This window comes from Agelaius tricolor, unplaced genomic scaffold (assembly GCF_023055355.1).
Source record: "Agelaius tricolor isolate 1412-34295 unplaced genomic scaffold, bAgeTri1.0.p SCAF_16, whole genome shotgun sequence".
Classification (NCBI taxonomy): Eukaryota; Metazoa; Chordata; class Aves; order Passeriformes; family Icteridae; genus Agelaius; species Agelaius tricolor.
The window spans coordinates 17,691,362-17,709,331 of record NW_027269276.1 but is presented as its reverse complement, the minus strand read 5'-3'; the positions used below and the strand labels follow the sequence as shown (position 1 = coordinate 17,709,331).

At 49.5% G+C, this 17,970-nt stretch overlaps 1 protein-coding gene across 8 annotated transcripts in view; it reads left to right on the top strand.

The window, feature by feature from the left end:
• The window catches only part of NEO1 (neogenin 1), a 181,581-nt gene that overhangs the window by 139,447 nt on the left and 24,164 nt on the right, over positions 1-17,970 (top strand). For 7 of the 8 annotated variants that reach the window (XM_071441906.1, XM_071441902.1, XM_071441901.1 and 4 more), the window contains exons 12-17: positions 2,867-2,916; positions 3,648-3,792; positions 6,950-7,060; positions 11,382-11,576; positions 12,117-12,212; positions 13,184-13,407. In XM_071441906.1, the coding sequence (XP_071298007.1) occupies positions 2,867-2,916; positions 3,648-3,792; positions 6,950-7,060; positions 11,382-11,576; positions 12,117-12,212; positions 13,184-13,407 (821 nt within the window). The remainder of the gene's footprint in view (positions 1-2,866; positions 2,917-3,647; positions 3,793-6,949; positions 7,061-11,381; positions 11,577-12,116; positions 12,213-13,183; positions 13,408-17,970) is intronic. The other variant, XM_071441903.1, reaches the window with a different exon arrangement.

Below are 17,970 nucleotides of genomic sequence, written 5' to 3'. Positions count from 1 at the left end.
GAATCCTTTCCCCAGAAGTGACCAGGAGCAGAGGGGAATATTGGGAATATTGTCCCAAAGTCTCTCTGGGTCCAGCTTTGTTTCTGGGGCACTTCCTGACTTGGCAGTGGGTTCTGGGTATTTGCTAATTCAGCTCCTCTTCCATGAGACCCTGTCAGCATCTTCTTGAACCCACACCAGCTTTTATCCTCAACATCAGGTGGGCAAAGGTTCCACAGATAAAAATCCCCCCTTCCTCTCTGTTCTGCCCCTGCTCTGTGTTTGGGTCCCTTGTTGCCTGGGGCTGTGCTCCTGAAGGAGGGAATTACACTGATTATTCCTCTGTCCCACTCCTCATTCTGTGGACCTTTGCCATGGTCTCCCTGGTTCATCCATTTTCCAGTTCCAAAGACACAGGAGTGGTTGCCCATTTCTCCTGTGGAAGCTGATTCAACCTTTAGTGCCCTTTTCTGAACTTTTCTCCAGGTTCCTTTTCTGCTTTATTTTAACAACTCAGATGGAGGGGACTGAAATGGTACCAAAGGTGTAAGTGAGGCATTACTTGCATTTGAGGAGCTTTTTGGGTTTTTCTGAGCACCAAGAGGAATCAGCCTGAGGTCTTTGTGCAGTTCTTCACCACAGGATCACCCCCTGGGATCTCCCCAACTCATCTCCCTCCTTCTTCTTGCTCTGGCCTTTCTTTCAATGAGCACTTCCCTCTTATCCCCTCATTGCTTAAAAGTGAAGGGATTTCCCTTGAAAGACAGAGAAATCCCTATTCTGCTCCTATTATGGCTCCTGCTTTCTCAGTTTGATGCTTTAGTGTTACTTTGGTTGATTTGGTGGAAGTTTCTGACCCAGCAGGTGGAGTTTGAGTGGTTCATTTTAATGCTGGCACCACTTTGCCACCTCTGGTATCAAAATAAACTGGGAGAGGTTGCAGAAGTCTTGCAGCTGTTTCATTCTTCAGTTCCTTGAGAATTCCTGGGTGGATTTGCCTGGCAAGAGGTTGCTGTTCCCTGTGACTCTTCCATAATCCCTTCCACTGCCACTGCAGTTGGAGAGAGCATGGGAATCCTTTGGAAGGGTGTCAAGGACACCTCTCCTTTCCCTTCCCCTCACTACCAATGCAAGGAGAGACTTGGGTGGCCTTACCTTTGTCTTTTTCTGCCCTACCTGGCCATTTGCTCACTGATTTCTCTAAAGGGCTGCCAGCTCCTTGGTTGTTTGAAGAATTTCTTATTAGTTACAATATCATTTTGATGTTTTCCTGGAGTTCTTTCTTCTCCAGCTTCAGTTTTCACACTTAACCTATAGGTCCTTACTTTCTAAAGCTCTCTGAAGGATGTCATCTTGCTTCTTACAGTCTCATAATCCTGGCAAGCTCTCAGATCTTTCCAAAATGATGCACATTTTCCTCCCATGTTTTCCTGTTGTGCTGTCCAGGAGCAATCTCCATGTTCCCTGCAGGGATTTCTCCCTAAGCTTCCTTTAGCCCTGATTTAACAGAGCATCTGCATTTTTATGTAGGTTTTTGCTCCTAATCTGTTCCAGAGCCTTGTTGCAGGGATAACTCTGCAGGTATTACCATTTGAACCCAGGTTTATGTGCTGCTCCTGGGGATTGCTTCTCCTCTCCTGGAATTCCTGATCAGGGATTACAGCTGGGAGTGGACTCTGAGCCTCAGAGCCTGGTTGAGGCCCTTCCCTCACAGTCTCAGAGCCATCAGCCTGCCCTGGTGCTCCTCCAGGCTGCTCTCCATGGGCTGTCCCCCTCCAGGAGATGCTTTTCCAGAGCAGCTGGGGCTGTGCCTGGACCCTGCAGTGTCCCAGGCCAGGCTGGACAGGGCTTGGAGCAGCCTGGGGTAGCAGAAGGTGTCCCTGCCATGGCAGGGGTGGCACTGGAGAAGCAAGGAAAGCTTGGGTTTGTATCCTCCCCTCTCCACTGTGCCCCTGGCTCTCCATCCTCAGGTGTGGGGATTTCAGGCTGGGCTGGCAAGGGAAGGCAAATCCTGCTCCTCTCCATTTCTGCCATGGGGTGGTGGGTGAGGGAGGGTTCACCCCATCCTTTACAAGCTCTTCTTGCACCTCATGCCCTCAGGGGGGTTCCCTGGGGTGTTACTGGGGTGTGGCTGGGCTGAGCTATTTGGAAAATGAATTCTGCAGGCTGGAGCAGTCCTCATCCCTCTCTATCCCTGTGCTCCTCGCCCATCCTTGTGCTTCCCTGGGGCCTCCTCTTCCTGCCAGGGAAGCCTCAGCTCTGCCAGCTGTGGAGCCACAAGGAATTCTCTGCTCCCTGGGTTTTTCTTGCACTCCAGGGTTTTTTCTTGCTCCCAGGGTTTTTCTTGCACTCCCTTTTTGCCTGGATTTCACTGCCATGGGGAGTGAGTAAAGAACAAGCAAAGAGTGGGAGTTCAAAGGCAGCCCCAGTGTCTGAGATGCCCTTCACCTCCTCACTGTCACAGGGCCCTGGGGACTCAGAGGTTTCCTGTTACAGAAAATCAGGATAACAAAACCCAGGCCAGAAATTTAAATGTGGGTTCCCCTAATCAAGCAGTGTGTTCAGGAAAGATTTGCCTTGGGAAAGAGCTGGATGGGATAGTTCCTCTGAGAGTTTGAGAAGTGCTTTTAAAAATAAACCATATTTTATTTAGATAGGTGTGAAAATAAAGACCTGAATAAAGTTTTTTCTTCAGGATGAAAATACAGAACCCTCCTTAGCCATTCACTGGGTCAGAAAGAACCTGTGGGAGGATTGGTAGTTCCTTTATCTGCTGCCTTAAACCAGAATGGTTTGTACTTCCATAGCAGATGAGAGCAGAGAGTAGTTGGGTGTGGAAATGCAATATTTGAAAGGTTTGGGGTTGTAATTCCTTTAATGTTTCCAGTCCCCAGTGCTCCACCCCAGAATCTGACGCTGGAGGTCCGGAATTCCAAGGTAAGCTTGGAGCATTTCCTGCTGCCAATGGGTAAATAAAAGGCTGGGGAGGGTCCTAGATTGGCCACATTTTGGAGCTCCTTTGGGTCTTTTTTTCCTTCCATGCTGCTTTTGAAGTCTTTATGGAGAATATATTTCTGAATATGGAGAAGATCTGAATGGAGAATATATTTCTGAATATCTTTATGGAGAAGATCTGAATGGAGAATATATTTCTAAATATCTTTATGGAGAAAATCTGAATGGAGAATATATTTCTGAATATTTTTATGGAGAAAATCTGAATGGAGAATATATTTCTGAATATGGAGAATATCTGAATGGAGAATATATTTCTGAATATTTTTATGGGGAAAATCTGAACGTAGAATATATTTCTGAATATCTTTATGGAGAAGATCTGAATGGAGAATATATTTCTGAATATCTTTATGGAGAAGATCTGAATGTGGGGCTTGGAGGAACTGCAGTCCAGCTGTGGGCTGGCTGTGTGGGATGCAGTGACAGTGCTAATGATGGGAGGGATTTAATGAGGCTGGAAGGATCAGAGCTGGAATCCCTGCTCACTGTTTGCAGCATGGGCACACACAGAAACACTTCTGGAGTGCCTTGGGCCCTTGAGAAAATGAAATATTTGGCCATTAGGCCTTTGGAATTGCACGTAGAGATTATTTTTTAAAGCTTTCCTAAAGTCTTTTTGTCCCAACACCTTCCTGTGCTGCCTTTCCCAGAGCATCCTGCTGCAGTGGCAGCCCCCTCCTGCCGGGACCCAGAGCGGGCAGATCACAGGCTACAAAATCCGCTACCGCCGAGTGGCCCGCAAGAGCGACGTCACCGAGAGCGTGGCGGGCACCCAGCTCTCCCAGCTCATCGAGGGTGAGCAGCTCCTGCCCTGGGGTGTCTGGGGGCTCAGGGACACCATCCCATGGGGTTCCTGTGGGGTCCTGACATCCCTGGTTGTGTCAGAGGGCTCAGGGACAGGATCCCATGGGGTTCCTGTGGGGTCCTGACATCCCTGGTTGTGTCAGAGGGCTCAGGGACAGGATCCCATTGGGTTCCTGTGGGGTCCTGACATCCTGGTTGTGTCAGAGGGCTCAGGGACATGATCCCATGGGGTTCCTGTGGGGTCCTGACATCCCTGGTTGTGTTTAGGGGGCTCAGGGACACAATCCCATAGGGTTTCTCTGGGGTCCTGACATCCTGGTTGTGTTGAGAGGGCTCAGGGACACGATCCCATGGAGTTCCTGTGGGGTCCTGACATCCCTGATTGTGTCAGAGGGCTCAGGGACACAATCCCATAGGGTTTCTCTGGGGTCCTGTCCCCTCTGGTTGTGTTTAGGGGGCTCAGGGACATGATCCCATTGGGTTTCTGTGCAGTCCTGCACTCCCTGGCTGTGTCTGGGGGCTCAGTGACAGGATCCCATTGGGTTTCTGTGGGGTCCTGACCTTCCTGGCTGTGTTTAGGGGGCTCAGGGACAGGATCCCATTGGGTTCCTGTGGGGTCCTGCCCTTCCTGGCTGTGTCTGGGGGGTTCAAGGACAGGATCCCATTGGGTTCCTACAGGGCCCTGTCCTCCCTGGGGTCCCTGGCTGTGTTTAGGGGGCTCAGGGACAGGATCCCATTGGGTTTCTGTGCAGTCCTGTCCTCCTGGCTGTGTCTGGGGGGTTCAAGGACAGGATCCCATTGGGTTCCTGTGGGGTCCTGACATCCCTGGCTGTGTTTAGGGGGCTCAGGGACACAATCCCATTGGGTTCCTGTGGGGTCCTGTCCTCCCTGGTTGTGTCAGAGGGCTCAGGGACAGGATCCCATAGGGTCCTGACCTCCCTGGGGTCCCTGGCTGTGTTTAGGGGGCCTCAGGGTCAGGATTCCATTGGGTTCCTACAGGATCCTGTCCTCCCTGGGGTCCCTGGCTGTATTTAGGGGGTTCAGGGTCAGGATTCCATGGGGTTCCTGCCTTGGAAGACAAACAGAAGCAGCTCCCAAAGGAGTTTTGGGGTCCTGTGGGCTGCAGGTGGTGCCTGGGGCCTGGTGACCTGATTGCTAGCCCTGATTTGGCCATGGATTTGCTAAGTGGACTGGATGATTCCCTATAAAATGTTTATAAAAGGCCTGGAGAAGGTGACTGGGCTCCTTGGGTGCCCAAATACCAGAGATGAAGGTGAGGAGAGCAGGAGGAGCAGGGGCTGGACAGGCTTGGCACAGGCACCTGGGCCCAGCTCTGAGCTCTGGGAACAGCTGATCTCAGGCATGCCTGCAATATCCCACCTCAGGTCCATGGAATGTTCTAGAAGGAATGCCTCTCATCCTTTTGTGTGCTTAAAAATCCAGCCTAGTCCCTCACTTAGTGTCAGCCACATATTGCTACCAGAGCTACAGCTGTGTGCAGCAGAACAAGCAGTGCATGAGAACAGGAGCCACACTCCATTGTGTTCCTCTTTAAAATCCCTGGAAATGAATACTTGATCAAAAGAGAAGAAACTGGGAGATTCTGGAAGAGTTTCTAACAAGATACTCTGATTTTTTTTTCTCAGCAACTCCAGCTGTGACTTACCAAGTCTCAGTTTTCTCACAGAATTGAGATATTCCTGTAATTCCAGTATATTTCTGCCAGCAACAAAACCTGCTGGAAAGGTTCAATATACCAAATTTAGAGTTCCTTTTCACAGTGCTCTGATTTTTTAGTAGAGACTCCTGCATGCATTAATCAGGTGTGTGAGTTTGCCCACCTGCTGCCTCTGTGCCACCCCCAGGGTTGGTGATGGTGGCAGTGTTCCTGTTCTTAAAACTAATTAATTAAACTAATTACCAGCCCTGAGTTAAAGCCTGGCTGCCAGCAGGCCCTCCCAGTCCCTTCCAGCACTGATGCTGGGGGGCAGTGGGACTGAAAGGCTGGGTTATCCATGGCTCCTGGATTTTATTGGGATCTGTGGGAATTGCCAGGGTGGTGGAGCTGTGGGGATTGCTGGGCTAATGGAGCTGTGGGATCTGTGGGAACTCCTGCCCTCATGGAGCTGTGGGATCTGTGGGAACTCCTGCCCTCATGGAGCTGTGGGATCTGTGAGAGTTCCTGTCCTGATGGAGCTGTGGGAATTGCTCTCCTGATGGATGTGTGGGATCTGTGGGAATTTCTCTCCTGATGGAGCTGTGGGGATTCCTATCCTGATGGAGCTGTAGGATCTGTGGGAATTCCTGTCCTGATGGAGCTGTGGGATCTGTAGGAGCTGTGGGATCTGTGGGAATTGCCGGGCTGATGGAGCTGTAGGAATTGTGGGAATTCCTGTCCTGGTGGAGCTGTGGGTTCTGTGGGAATTGCTGGGCTGATGGAGCTGTGGGAGTTCCTCTCCTGATGGAGCTGTGGAGATTCCTATCCTGATGGAGCTGTAGGATCTGTGGGAATTGCTGGGCTGTGGGATCTGTGGGAACTCCTGTCCTGATGGAGCTGTGGGATCTGTGAGAATTCCTCTCCTGATGGAGCTGTGGCATCTGTGAGAATTCCTCTCCTGATGGAGCTGTGGGAGTTCCTCTCCTGATGGAGCTGTGGGAGTTCCTCTCCTGATGGAGCTGTGGGAATTCCTCTCCTGAGGGATCTATGGGATCTGTGGGAGTTCCTGTGCTGATGGCTCTGTGGGCTGTGGGAATTGCTGGGCTGATGGAGCTGTGGGAATCCCTCTCCTGATGGAGCTGTGGGAATCCCTCTCCTGATGGATCTGTAGGATCTGTGGGGGTTCCTGTGCTGATGGCTCTGTGGGAATTGCTGGGCTGATGGATCTGTGGGAGTTCCTCTCCTGAGGGATCTGTGGGAATTGCTCTCCTGAGGGATCTGTGGGAATCCCTCTCCTGAGGGAGCTGTGGGAATCCCTCTCCTGAGGGATCTGTGGGGGTTCCTGTGCTGATGCTCTGTGGGCTGTGGGAATTGCTGGGCTGATGGAGCTGTGGGAATCCCTCTCCTGATGGATCTGTGGGAATTGCTCTCCTGAGGGATCTGTGGAGGTTCCTGTGCTGATGGCTGTGTGGGCATTGCCCTGTCCTGCAGGTTTGGAGCGGGGCACTGAGTACAGCTTCCGCGTGGCCGCCATGACCGTCAACGGCACCGGCCCCGCCACCGACTGGGTGTCAGCTGAGACCTTCGAGAGCGACCTGGACGGTGAGAGAGAGCCCTGGGCTGGGACAGCAACGTGGGGGATCCATTCCCTGCATTTCACTGGAAAATGGGGGATCCATCCACTGCATTTCACTGGAAAATGGGGGATCCATCCTCTTCATTTCACTGGAAAATGGGGATCCATCCACTTCATTTCACTGGAAAATGGGGGATCCATCCTCTTCATTTCACTGGAAAATGGGGGATCCACCTACTTCATTTCACTGGAAAATGGGGATCCATTCACTTCATTTCACTGGAAAATGGGGGATCCATCCACTGCATTTCCCTGAAAAATGGGGATCCATTCACTTCATTTCACTGGAAAATGGGGGATCCATCCACTTCATTTCACTGGAAAATGGGGGATCCATCCACTTCATTTCACTGGAAAATGGGGGATCCATCCACTTCATTTCACTGGACAATGGGGATCCATTCACTTCATTACTGTGAAAAATGGGGGAACCCATTCACTTCATTACTGTGAAAAATGGGGCATCCATCCACTTCATTTCACTGGAAAGTGGGGGATCCATCCACTTCATTTCACTGAAAAATGGGGGATCCATTCACTGCATTTCACTGGAAAATGGGGGATCCATCCACTTCATTTCTATGAAAAATGGGGATCCATCCATTTCATTTCCCTGACATCTGGCTGCCTCTGAACAGCAAACTTCTGTGTATTCATTCTGTTCTAGGTGTATAATGGGGTTTATTTAGGGTTGACACCAATATCTGTTTTAACAGAAAATTCTCGCCAAGTCAATAAGGTGGCTTGAAATGAAGCTGCTTCTACACTTCCTAGAGCTGCATGTTAATGCTCATTCATAGTGACTATGAGATGTCACAGTAGGAAAGAAATCATTGGAAACATTCTCAGCCACAGCCCTTTGCAGTCTTACCCCCATGGTGGTGCTGTGCTTCCTTTGACCCACAGTAACTCATTTTGCACAGAAGAAAAGGGAGATTAATTCTATTTTCTATATTTTCTGCACCACATCTCCCATCAGAAACTCTGTTGTTGGTATTAAATACAAATTATATTGGAATTGTGGATATTAGAATAATTACATTGAAAATCCTGATGATGGCAGAAAGGTTCCTGAGCTTGTTGGGGCATTAAATGGGATTTTCCAAAGCTCTAAAGGGTTCTCCTCAACAGAAGGTCTGCTCCACCAAGCCCATGGATTTTGTGCTGTGTCAGAGCAGGCTCTGCCATCCTGGCAGCTGGGAGGTGCAGTAATGGGAATGGGTCAAGATTTGCTCTCTGCTGCTGGAGGATCCTTCAGCCAGCTTGGGAAGCCTGCAAACCCTTCTCCCATCTCTGTCTGGGCAAAGCTGATGCTCAGCTTAGTCCTGCTCCTCCTGCTGCTCCTTCTCTGGTGTGAACAGGGCAGTTCAGGGATGTGGGCACTGGGAATTCCTTGATCCTGTGTCTCTTGGCCCTTAGTGGATGTGACACAGCCTTGGAGCTGCCAGGTCCCCACAGAGGGCAGAGCTCTGTACATGAGCTCCTCCCAGGGCACTGGAAGTGTCCCTGAACTGGAGTTAGCAGCACTTTGCCAGAGGACAGCACCAGGATTAAATTGAAATTTCAACAGGGCAGAAGGAGGAAGAAGAAAAATAATCTTTTTCTTCTCTGTTGGCTTTGTCATTTAAATTTTTTCACCTCTGAATGTTGCAGGAAATCTGACTTTCTACCCATTCTTTCCCTTGAATAAAGTAATAAAAAATGACATTTAAGACAACATAGCATGATATTCATATAACTCTGTACACACCTGTGAGATCTGTTTGTGCTCACTGTGTTTCTTGGGTTTCTTTCTTTAGAAAGCTCATGTGAATAATTTTAACACATGCAAATGCATTTACAGCTCATCTTGCATTTCTTGGGTTCAACAGACACATGAGGCATCATTTCTTTTTATTCCATGGCTGCTTTTTGAGTTTAAATAGAAAAGAATTCCCAGGAGAGTCCCATGGATGTAAAGGGGAGCAGGAGTGTTACAATTCCACTCTGGATTTGGAGCAGGCTCCCCCTGAGTGCAGAGCAGGAGGTGTTGAGCAGTTGTGCAGAGTTTGTCCCCAGTGCAGTGGAAATGTCACCTCTGGTGCTGCTCCTGGAGCTTTGCTGTGTTTGATAGTTGGGAACTGGAGCTGCTGGAGCTGCTGGGCTGTGTCAGCAGCAGCCCCAGAGCTCCCTGGGCTGGGGGCCAGGGCTGTGCTGTGATCCAGCTAATCCTGTTGTGGTGCTTTATTAAATGTTTGTGGAGAAATGCAGCATGTTCCATTAAAAAGAAATCCCTGCAGGAAGCACAAGTCCTTGATTCCATTTGGAGTGGGGAGCTCTGCTTGCTGGTGCAGGGAATTATCCCTAATCCATGACAAAAGGATTGATTGCATTTTTGAGAAGTGAACCCAAAGTTAGGGACACTCCAGGGATGGGTGGCAGATTGCTTTCAGGTTCCACTCAACAGTGAGGAAAAACCTCTTAGGAGGAATATTAAGGGCTCACAGTGGCACATTGTGGAAGTGTTTGGAGGCAGGGACCCATGTTCTGTGTCTCTGTGGGATGGGGTGAGACTTGTGCTGCTTTTGGGGCAAGAGTCTGAACATTTGATGTGGACTCTGTATTTTCTGTGCAGTTCCTGCTTCTGTTGTATGAATTATGGGAATCCAAGGATCCAGGCAGGGGCAACTGTAGGACAAGTGAGGAGAACCCTTTGCAGTGCAGTTCTTACAGCTGTGAAATATCCTATTTAATGCTACAACCAGCTCAGGACCTTTTCTTTCATCACCAGAAAAGTGATGAAAAATGTGTTATAGTAACTTCTTTGGGCCAGGTCTAATAAGTTTTTGGAAGCCTATAACACTCCTAAGATAGCTCAGCTACTTTTGGAGGCATACAAATCAGCAGGATGGCTTTTGTTGCAGTGTTAGAAATAAAAAGGTTTAATAAAAGACAAAATAACAAACAGAAAAACCGAGCTAGGTGCTAGATGTTCTTGCTCCTGGTAAAAACACTTTACAAAAGCAGTTAATTTCTTTGTTCTTTTCTACTAAATTGCCTAGGCAGAACTTTTTGGCTCCTGTCTAATTAACTATCCTTAAGTCTGAGGTGAAGTCCCCTGGGTCCTATGAGGTGTCTTTTCACTTAATTGAGGAGAGAAACTTCTGTGCTTCTTTCCTTTTAAGGGGACAAAGGATAGTTTTGTCACTCCATCAACAGGGGGCACATTCCTACACCTCACCCTTTCGATATATTTAAAAAGAAAGAGGAGAAAGGAATATGAATTTTAAAAGTTTTATTTTTATTTTTGAAAAATTCTTTTCCCATGTAATTACTGTAATACCCACAAGTAAGGAATATGATGGAATTGAAATGAGATGAATTTGTGGAGGGAAAGGATGGGATAAAACTGGCTGACGACATGGGCAACATGGATCTGCCCAAACAGATCTGACAGAAAAACCATCCTGACCCCCTAAGCTTCAGCACAGCTGTGCTGCCTTTTAAAGGGTGAATCTCTTGGAATGTAATGTTAACATTCTGCTCTTGGAGCTCTTTGCTCTCTGCTGCACCCCAAAGTTTCGTTGTGCTCATTCCAACACTCACAAGTGCTTTATTTGCCCTTCCTGCCTCCTGGGCTCCGTGTCAGTGCCTTTCTTTGAGAGAAGGCCTTGCACTGCCTCCCTATTGGGGCTTCTGCTGCTCACAGTGACCCTGAGATGTGTCACAAAGTCTCTTTTCCCAGCCTGGCAGTCAAAGAAGGAGTCAGAGCTCTTCTATTCTCATTCTCAAGGTTGTTCATTGTTTCTTATCTATACAATTCTTTCTCTGGCCTGCCAAGGTCCATTCAGCAGGACAGACAGAGGCACTCTGACCACCCCCAGGGTGGTGTTATCTTTTTACACTAAAAACTATGTGTACATTATTTACCATAACTTCCCGATACCTATCATCTATGTTAGACAGTGAGCTTCTACTCTAAACCAATCCAAAAGTGCCAGCATCACAGCAGAAGAAGGAGAAAGGCTGGACTCACCCAGATTTCTCCATCTTGCCCCCTGAACCCCTGTTCTCAAACCCCAAAAAATCTATTTATCACCCCATGACAAACTAACTATTATTCTCCTTAGACTTTCATGGCTTGCAGACCCTCATATACAAGGTTGATCATTTTTTCCATGGGTCATAATCGAAATCACAGCTGCCTTGGGCTCTGTGCCAGGGTCTCTGGGCCCCCCTGGCAGGGGTTCAGGCAGTGCAGGGTGGCCAGAGGGCTGTCCTGAATTGCCCCCCTGGCTGTCCCTGCAGAGAGCCGTGTGCCCGAGGTGCCCAGCTCCCTGCACGTGCGCCCGCTGGTCACCAGCATCGTGGTGAGCTGGACCCCGCCCGAGAACCAGGACGTGGTGGTCAGGGGCTACGCCATCGGCTACGGCATCGGCAGCCCCCACGCCCAGACCATCAAGGTGGACTACAAGCAGAGATACTACACCATTGAGAACCTGGGTGAGTGCATCTGGGCCCAGCCCAGCCTCCTGAGCTCAGCACTCGTGAGCTGGGCGTGCTCTGTGCGGGAGGGAAAGGGACTGAAATGTCACCGGCGTTCGCTGGTGGCTCCTTTAAAAGGAAAATAAAGATTCACCCCTGCACAGAGCTCTCTGTGGGAGGTAAAACAGTCTGAGAGTGAGAGAAACAGCAATATTGGGAATTCCATCAAATCAGAGCTTTGAGTCATTTTGCTTTTGTTGTTCTAAATTGTTTTTCTCACTCCTGATTTGGCTGTGCCTAAGGGTAGTAAAGGCTGTGCTGTAACTGTAGACTTGAGCTGTGCTGTCCCTGCCCAGGCAGGGGGTGCAATGAGATGGCTTTAAGGTCCCTTCCAACCCAAACCAGGCTGGGATTCTGTGGCCATGAGCAGAAGGTCTGCGTGGAGACCTCCTCAGCTCAGATCACATATTCCACTTTAAAATTCAAATTGGAGCAAAGAAGGCGGGGAGAAGCAGAAAGCAGGATTCATTGGCTGTGCTGATTTCTTTTTCCCTCCAGATCCCAGCTCACACTACGTGATAACCCTGAAAGCCTTCAACAACGTGGGAGAGGGGATCCCCCTGTACGAGAGCGCCGTGACCCGGCCCCACTCCGGTGAGTGCTGTCCCCAGCTGGGATGGGCTGGGGCTGAAGGCAGGGTCCTGCTGCCAGCTCACCCCCTGCTCTCTGTGCCTGTCACTGCTTGGCCTTGCTCGTTCTGATAAACCACCTCAGTTGGGCTCATTTGTAAGTTCCAAACTCACCTGACAGCTACTAATGGATGTTCTAACTCCAGGTGTTCCCACTGCTGAGCACAGCCCACGGGGGTGCAGTTCTAAAGGCTGGGGGTTTATGGTCTTTTGCACTGAGATATTTTTTAATATGATGCCTGTGTTTGCTTTGTGTCCTTCTGTTGTCACTCACACTAAACAAAATCTGGGCAGTTTTTAGTTTGGATTTGTAATTCATAAAGGGTTTAAGCAGAAGAATGTGCAGGTGAGCTGTTGCCATGCCATGGCTCCCTCCCAGCCTGATGGCGCCACCCAAGAATTTGGTGGAGGTGCAACACTTGGGGTTAGTCCTGATGAGCTGGAATGCTTGGAGGTTCTCCAGAGGATGCTGGAATTGCAGTTTCACAGTTACTGCAAGTTGGTCTCTCACTGGAACCTTCCTTTGAAGGTGCCTTTTGGGAGGTCCCTGGGTGTTTGGGAAGTGGCATTTGCCCATCCAGAGCTCCAGCTCTGTGTCCTCCTCTTTGTTTTCTGGGAGAGGACTCAGTGACACTCCATGCAAGTGAAGTTACAGTGACTGAGTGTTTGGGGTTCCCAGGCCATGGTTGAGTGTCCTGGGCACTAATTAGGGCTATGCCAGCAGGGATTTGTTGTCTTACTGTCTGGAGGAGGGAGGACAATGCAAGAGTGATGTTATTGCCCAGTCTAATGTCACCTATTAACTCTGGCTTTTCTCTCTTTCTCTCCATTCCTCACCTTCCATCTCATTGCACTTCCCTGCATCCCCTTTTTTATTTTGGTTGACATTAAAATGCCACCTCCTCCCTTTTTAATTCTAAACCACGGATTGGGCAGACACTTCCGAGGTTGATTTGTTTGTTATTAATGCTCCATACACTCCAGTGCCAGATCCGTCTCCCATGATGCCCCCGGTGGGAGTTCAGGCTTCCATCCTGAGCCATGACACCATCAGGATCACTTGGGCAGACAACTCCCTGCCCAAGAACCAGAAGATCACGGACGCGCGCTTCTACACCGTCCGCTGGAAAACCAACATCCCTGCCAACACCAAGTACAAGGTACTGAGTGCTGGGGAGCTGCCCGGGCAGGGCAGGGCAGGGCACGGCTCTGGGAGCACTGCTGGGCTCCTTAGAGGACCAGGATTCCTCCAGCTCCTTTCCCAGGGCAGGGCACAGCTCTGGGAACTCTGCTTGGGCTCCTTAGAGGACCAGGATTCCTCCAGCCCCACTCCCAGCTGAAATCACAGCTCTGGGAGCACTGCAGGATCCCTCCAGCCCCGCTCCCAGGGCAGGGCACAGCTCTGGGAACACTGCAGGATCCCTGTAGCCCAGGCAGGGCAGTGCACAGCTCTGGGAGCACTGCAGGATCCCTCCAGCCCCACTCCCAGCTGAAATCAAAGCTCTGGGAACACTGCAGGATTCCTCTAGCTCCTCTCCCAGGACAGGGCACAGCTCTGGGACCACTGCAGGATCCCTCCAGCCCAGGCAGGGCAGGGCACAGCTCTGGGACCACTGCAGGATCCCTCCAGCCCCGCTCCCAGGGCAAGGCACAGCTCTGGGAACTCTGCTTGGGCTCCTTAGAGGATCAGGATTCCTCTAGCTGCTCTCCCAGGGCAAGGCACAGCTCTGGGAGCACTGGGAGGCTCCTTGGAGGGGCAGATTTCTCCAACCCCACTCCCAGGGCAAGGCACAGCTGGGCTCCTTGGAGAAGCCGGATTCCTCCAGTTCCACTCCCAGTTGAAGGCACAGCTCTGGAAACTGCTGGGTTCCCTGGAGGGGCAGATTCCTCCACTCCCAGTGGCAGCCACAGCTCTGGGAGCACTGGGGGCCTCCTTGGGAGGGGCAGGAGCCCTCCAGCTCCACTTCCAGGGCAAGCTGTGGGAGCTCTGCTGGCCTCCTTGGAGGGACAGATTCCTCCAGCCCCACTCCCAACTGAAAGCACAGCTCTGGGAGCACTGGGGGCCTCCTTGAGAGGGGCAGGAGCCCTCCAGTTCCACTCCCAGGACAAGGCACAGCTCTAAGAGTACAGCTGGGCTCCTTGGAGGGGCAGGGTCCCTCCAGCCCCACTCCCAGCTGAAAGCACAGCTCTGGGAACTCTGCTGGGCTCTTGGATGGGCAGGATTCTTACAACTCCAGTCCCAGGGCAAGCTCTGGGAACTCTTCTGGGCTCCTTGGAGGGGCAGGGTCCCTCCAGCCCCACTCCCTGCTGGAGGCACAGCTCTGGGAATGCTGCTGGGATGAGCCTGGGGGCCTTGGAGGGCCAGGATTGCTCTGGGTCAGCTGGGAGCAGTTCTTGGTGTCTCCTGGAAGGAGCTGGAGCTGTTGTGGCAGAGCTGTTCCAGGAGGGAAGAGGAATTTGCAGAGTTGTTCTGCTCTGTGCACAGTGATGGTCTGATGGCAGCTTCCCCCTGCCCCAGTCCCTGGGAAGGGCAGGCTCCCCTCTGGAGAGTCCCTGCAGGTGCAAGGGCTGTGTGACTGGCTCCCCTCACTGAGCCATGCAGGGAAAACTGATTTACCCCCATGGTTTGGAGTTTCCTTTTAGAGCCTTTTCAGTTCCTACAAAGCTAATAGTGAACTTTTCCTTTGGGAGCTGACTGGCTTCAAAATACACAACAAAAATTTTATTATATCCTTGCCTTCCTCCATTTTCATGTGTTTTGATTTGGAGACTGGATTTGGGGTTTGGTTTGGTAATTGGTTGGATTTTTTTATTAATTTTCAGAGTTACCTGGAGGGCTCAGAGCTGCTGACTGCAAATTTCACATTTGTAATGAGACTCAGAGGAACTGGTTGTTAAAATACCCAGCCACTGGAGCTCCCTTTATGCTTCTGCAGAGCCAGCTTGTTAGAATCCAGATCTTTTCTTTATTGAAATGAAAAGATGTAAATATGTGGGTATTCCTCCTCTAAAGGCAAGTTACTCCTGAGCCACATTCCTGAGTCATGTGCAGAGGATGTCTCAGGAGTGGTTTAAATAAAGCTGCAGTTTCATTAGCTAATTGCTTAAAAGAATGAAATACAATAGAAGATGGAATAAAACAGTAAATTTACTATTCCTGCTATTCCAGTGCTGGTGGTCAGTGGGCAACAAGTTTTACTGTGACCAAAACCAACACAGAATGATGGAATAGAATTTCAAATTACTCAGAAATGTAGAAAGGATTTGCCTGAAGGAGAGAAGTTTGAGCAATTTGCTCCAGTCATGTGTAACCTGTGGTGTCTGGAGAGCCCAGATCCTGCTTTCCCCCCCTTGTTTCTGTTGGAAATGCTCTCCTGCCCTGCTGGATGTGTTTGGGAGGTCAGAGCCCTTGCAGGCAGTGCTGGCTCTCAGTCAGGCTGACAACCTCAGTGCAGTGAGGGCAGTGCTTGTGCTGGCCCCTCTGCAGCTCCTGCTCTGCATCCAGAGGCTTTGGGGTCCCCATTCTTGGGCACAGAGCTCCTGAGTCACCTCTGCAGCATCCAGAGCTGCATCTGCTCAGCTCAGTGGGGTTCCATCCTCCCTCATCCCTAAGCTGGGCGTTGGGACTGGTCACTGAGATGTTCTGTTCCTGCCTGTCCCAGACTGCTGAGGAAGGAGCTCTGTGCTTCTACACCAGTGGCTCCTCCCTGAGGAGCTTGGTTTGGGCAGGAAACTGAGGAAAAGAAGGATTTTAGTGCTCAGGGCAGCATTGTGCCAGCCTGAGCCTGGAAACCCAGCAACAGATGGGAGCAGCTCCTGTGTCTGAGCACAGCTCTGTGTCTGAGCTGTCTGTGCACTAACGTGGTCATCAGAACTCTGCTTGCTCAGAATTTTAGACTTTCTATGCTGTCAGACCCTGACCCCCAAAAGAACACTACATTTAACCTGAAGCCATAAGAAAACTTCCAAAATTGAATAACAGAACTAGAATTTTGAGTGTATAGTTGAAATAGAAGTGTGTAGTATCACATAGCAGAAAACTTGGAGTTTAAAGTTTTAGAAGATAGTAATATATATAAAGCAAGATGAAAATTTTAGAAGCTATTTTTTTTTTATTTAGAAGTCCTATTTTTTTGCCTTCTTCATGAATTTGAGTAGTATTGTGTAATTAGATAAAAAAATCCACATTGCAAGATGCAAGTAGTTAGTTATTAAGTTAAAAGTAAAAATAATTTAAGTATCATTTCTTAATTAGACAGTTTATCCTTTAAAGACCTTAGAAAGAGAGAAATAGAGCTCCATTTTTTTACCTTATTAGTGAAGCACTGTAAAACTCACAACTTATAAAGCTGTAACAATGGAGCAGTTTTCCAAAGCCCCCTTGTTGGTGTGTTGGGCTTGTCCTGCAGCTACCTGGGATCCATCAGGAATCAATAAAAATATTAAACATTGGATCTTTTGGGACTGCATAAAAGAGAAACAAATTGTTCAGAGTAATATTTATGGAGTTTATTTCTAGCAGGTGAGCAGGGTTTGGGACTGTGGGATAGGCTGGGATGTTAAAATAATGAAGTGCTGTTAAATTGTGGGGTCTGACACTCCAGGGGGACTCAGGTGTGTCATTTACACTCAGTGGGATGCACAGGGAAACTAAAAGATCCCCAGATTCAAAGCCAGAGATGGAAACCAGAACTTTCACCTGTAAAAGGAGCCCAGCTGCCACATCAAATAATTCAAATAGTGGAGTGCTTAAATACTGCTGGGAATTGCAGCATCCTGGAGAGGAAGAGCTTTTTGGGGTAAGGCAGCTGGGAATGCCAGATGGGAGGGAAAGATTCCTGCCTTGGACCTGTCACTCCATCCCTCCATGAGGGCTGCATTCCCCAGGGAGCTGTGCCCCTTCCCTTCCAGCTGTGCCCCTTCCCTTCCAGCTGTGCCCCTTCCCTTCCAGCTGTGCCCCTTCCAGCTGTGCCCCCGCCCCTCAGCCACAGTCCCACCCACTCCAAACTGCACTGAGCCTCACCAAGGAGAGCCTTAAAGCCAGTAAAGGGTTGAATTTTAATTCATTTGATGAGTCTTTGTTGTCTGGCCACAGACAGCAGAGCCCTGAGCACAAATCCCTGCCATCCCTTGGATCAGCATTTCCTGAGCTTCCATCCCTTGGAAGAAAAAAGAAATGGAGAGATTGGAGATCTCAGAGTTTCTTTGTCCCTGCTGGAGCCTTCAGGAAGGTGCCTTTACCTTGGCAATAAATCAGCTGCACTCAGAGGTTTCTGGAGGCAGGGGCTGCTGCAGTTGTTGTATGGCCCTGTCAGATCCTGCAACAACTCCTTAATTCTGGGTTAACACCACAGGTCAAGGTGGGGAATACACTTATCTGTAAATACAGCTTTCCCTCTTCTCCATGGGCCTCCAGCACATTCTGTTGGTGCTGAAGCCATTGATAGCAAATACCAGATCTTTAGAAATGCTAAATTACAAATTCCACTATAACCCACGTGGAGTTTCCTTGTGTGATCCTAAATCACCATTTTTTTTTCTGAAAAGAATCTACATTTTAGCAAAGCTTCATTCTCTTCAAGTCTCACAAGTGTGTCTTTAGTTGATTGTTTATTACATTTGAGGTTGTTCTGGAAATTCCAGCAGGGATCTGGGAGGCAGCTGAGGTTCCAAGCCAGGACTGTTCCTTGCTGTGCTTTTTGTTTTCCCCAGCCAGAAGAGTT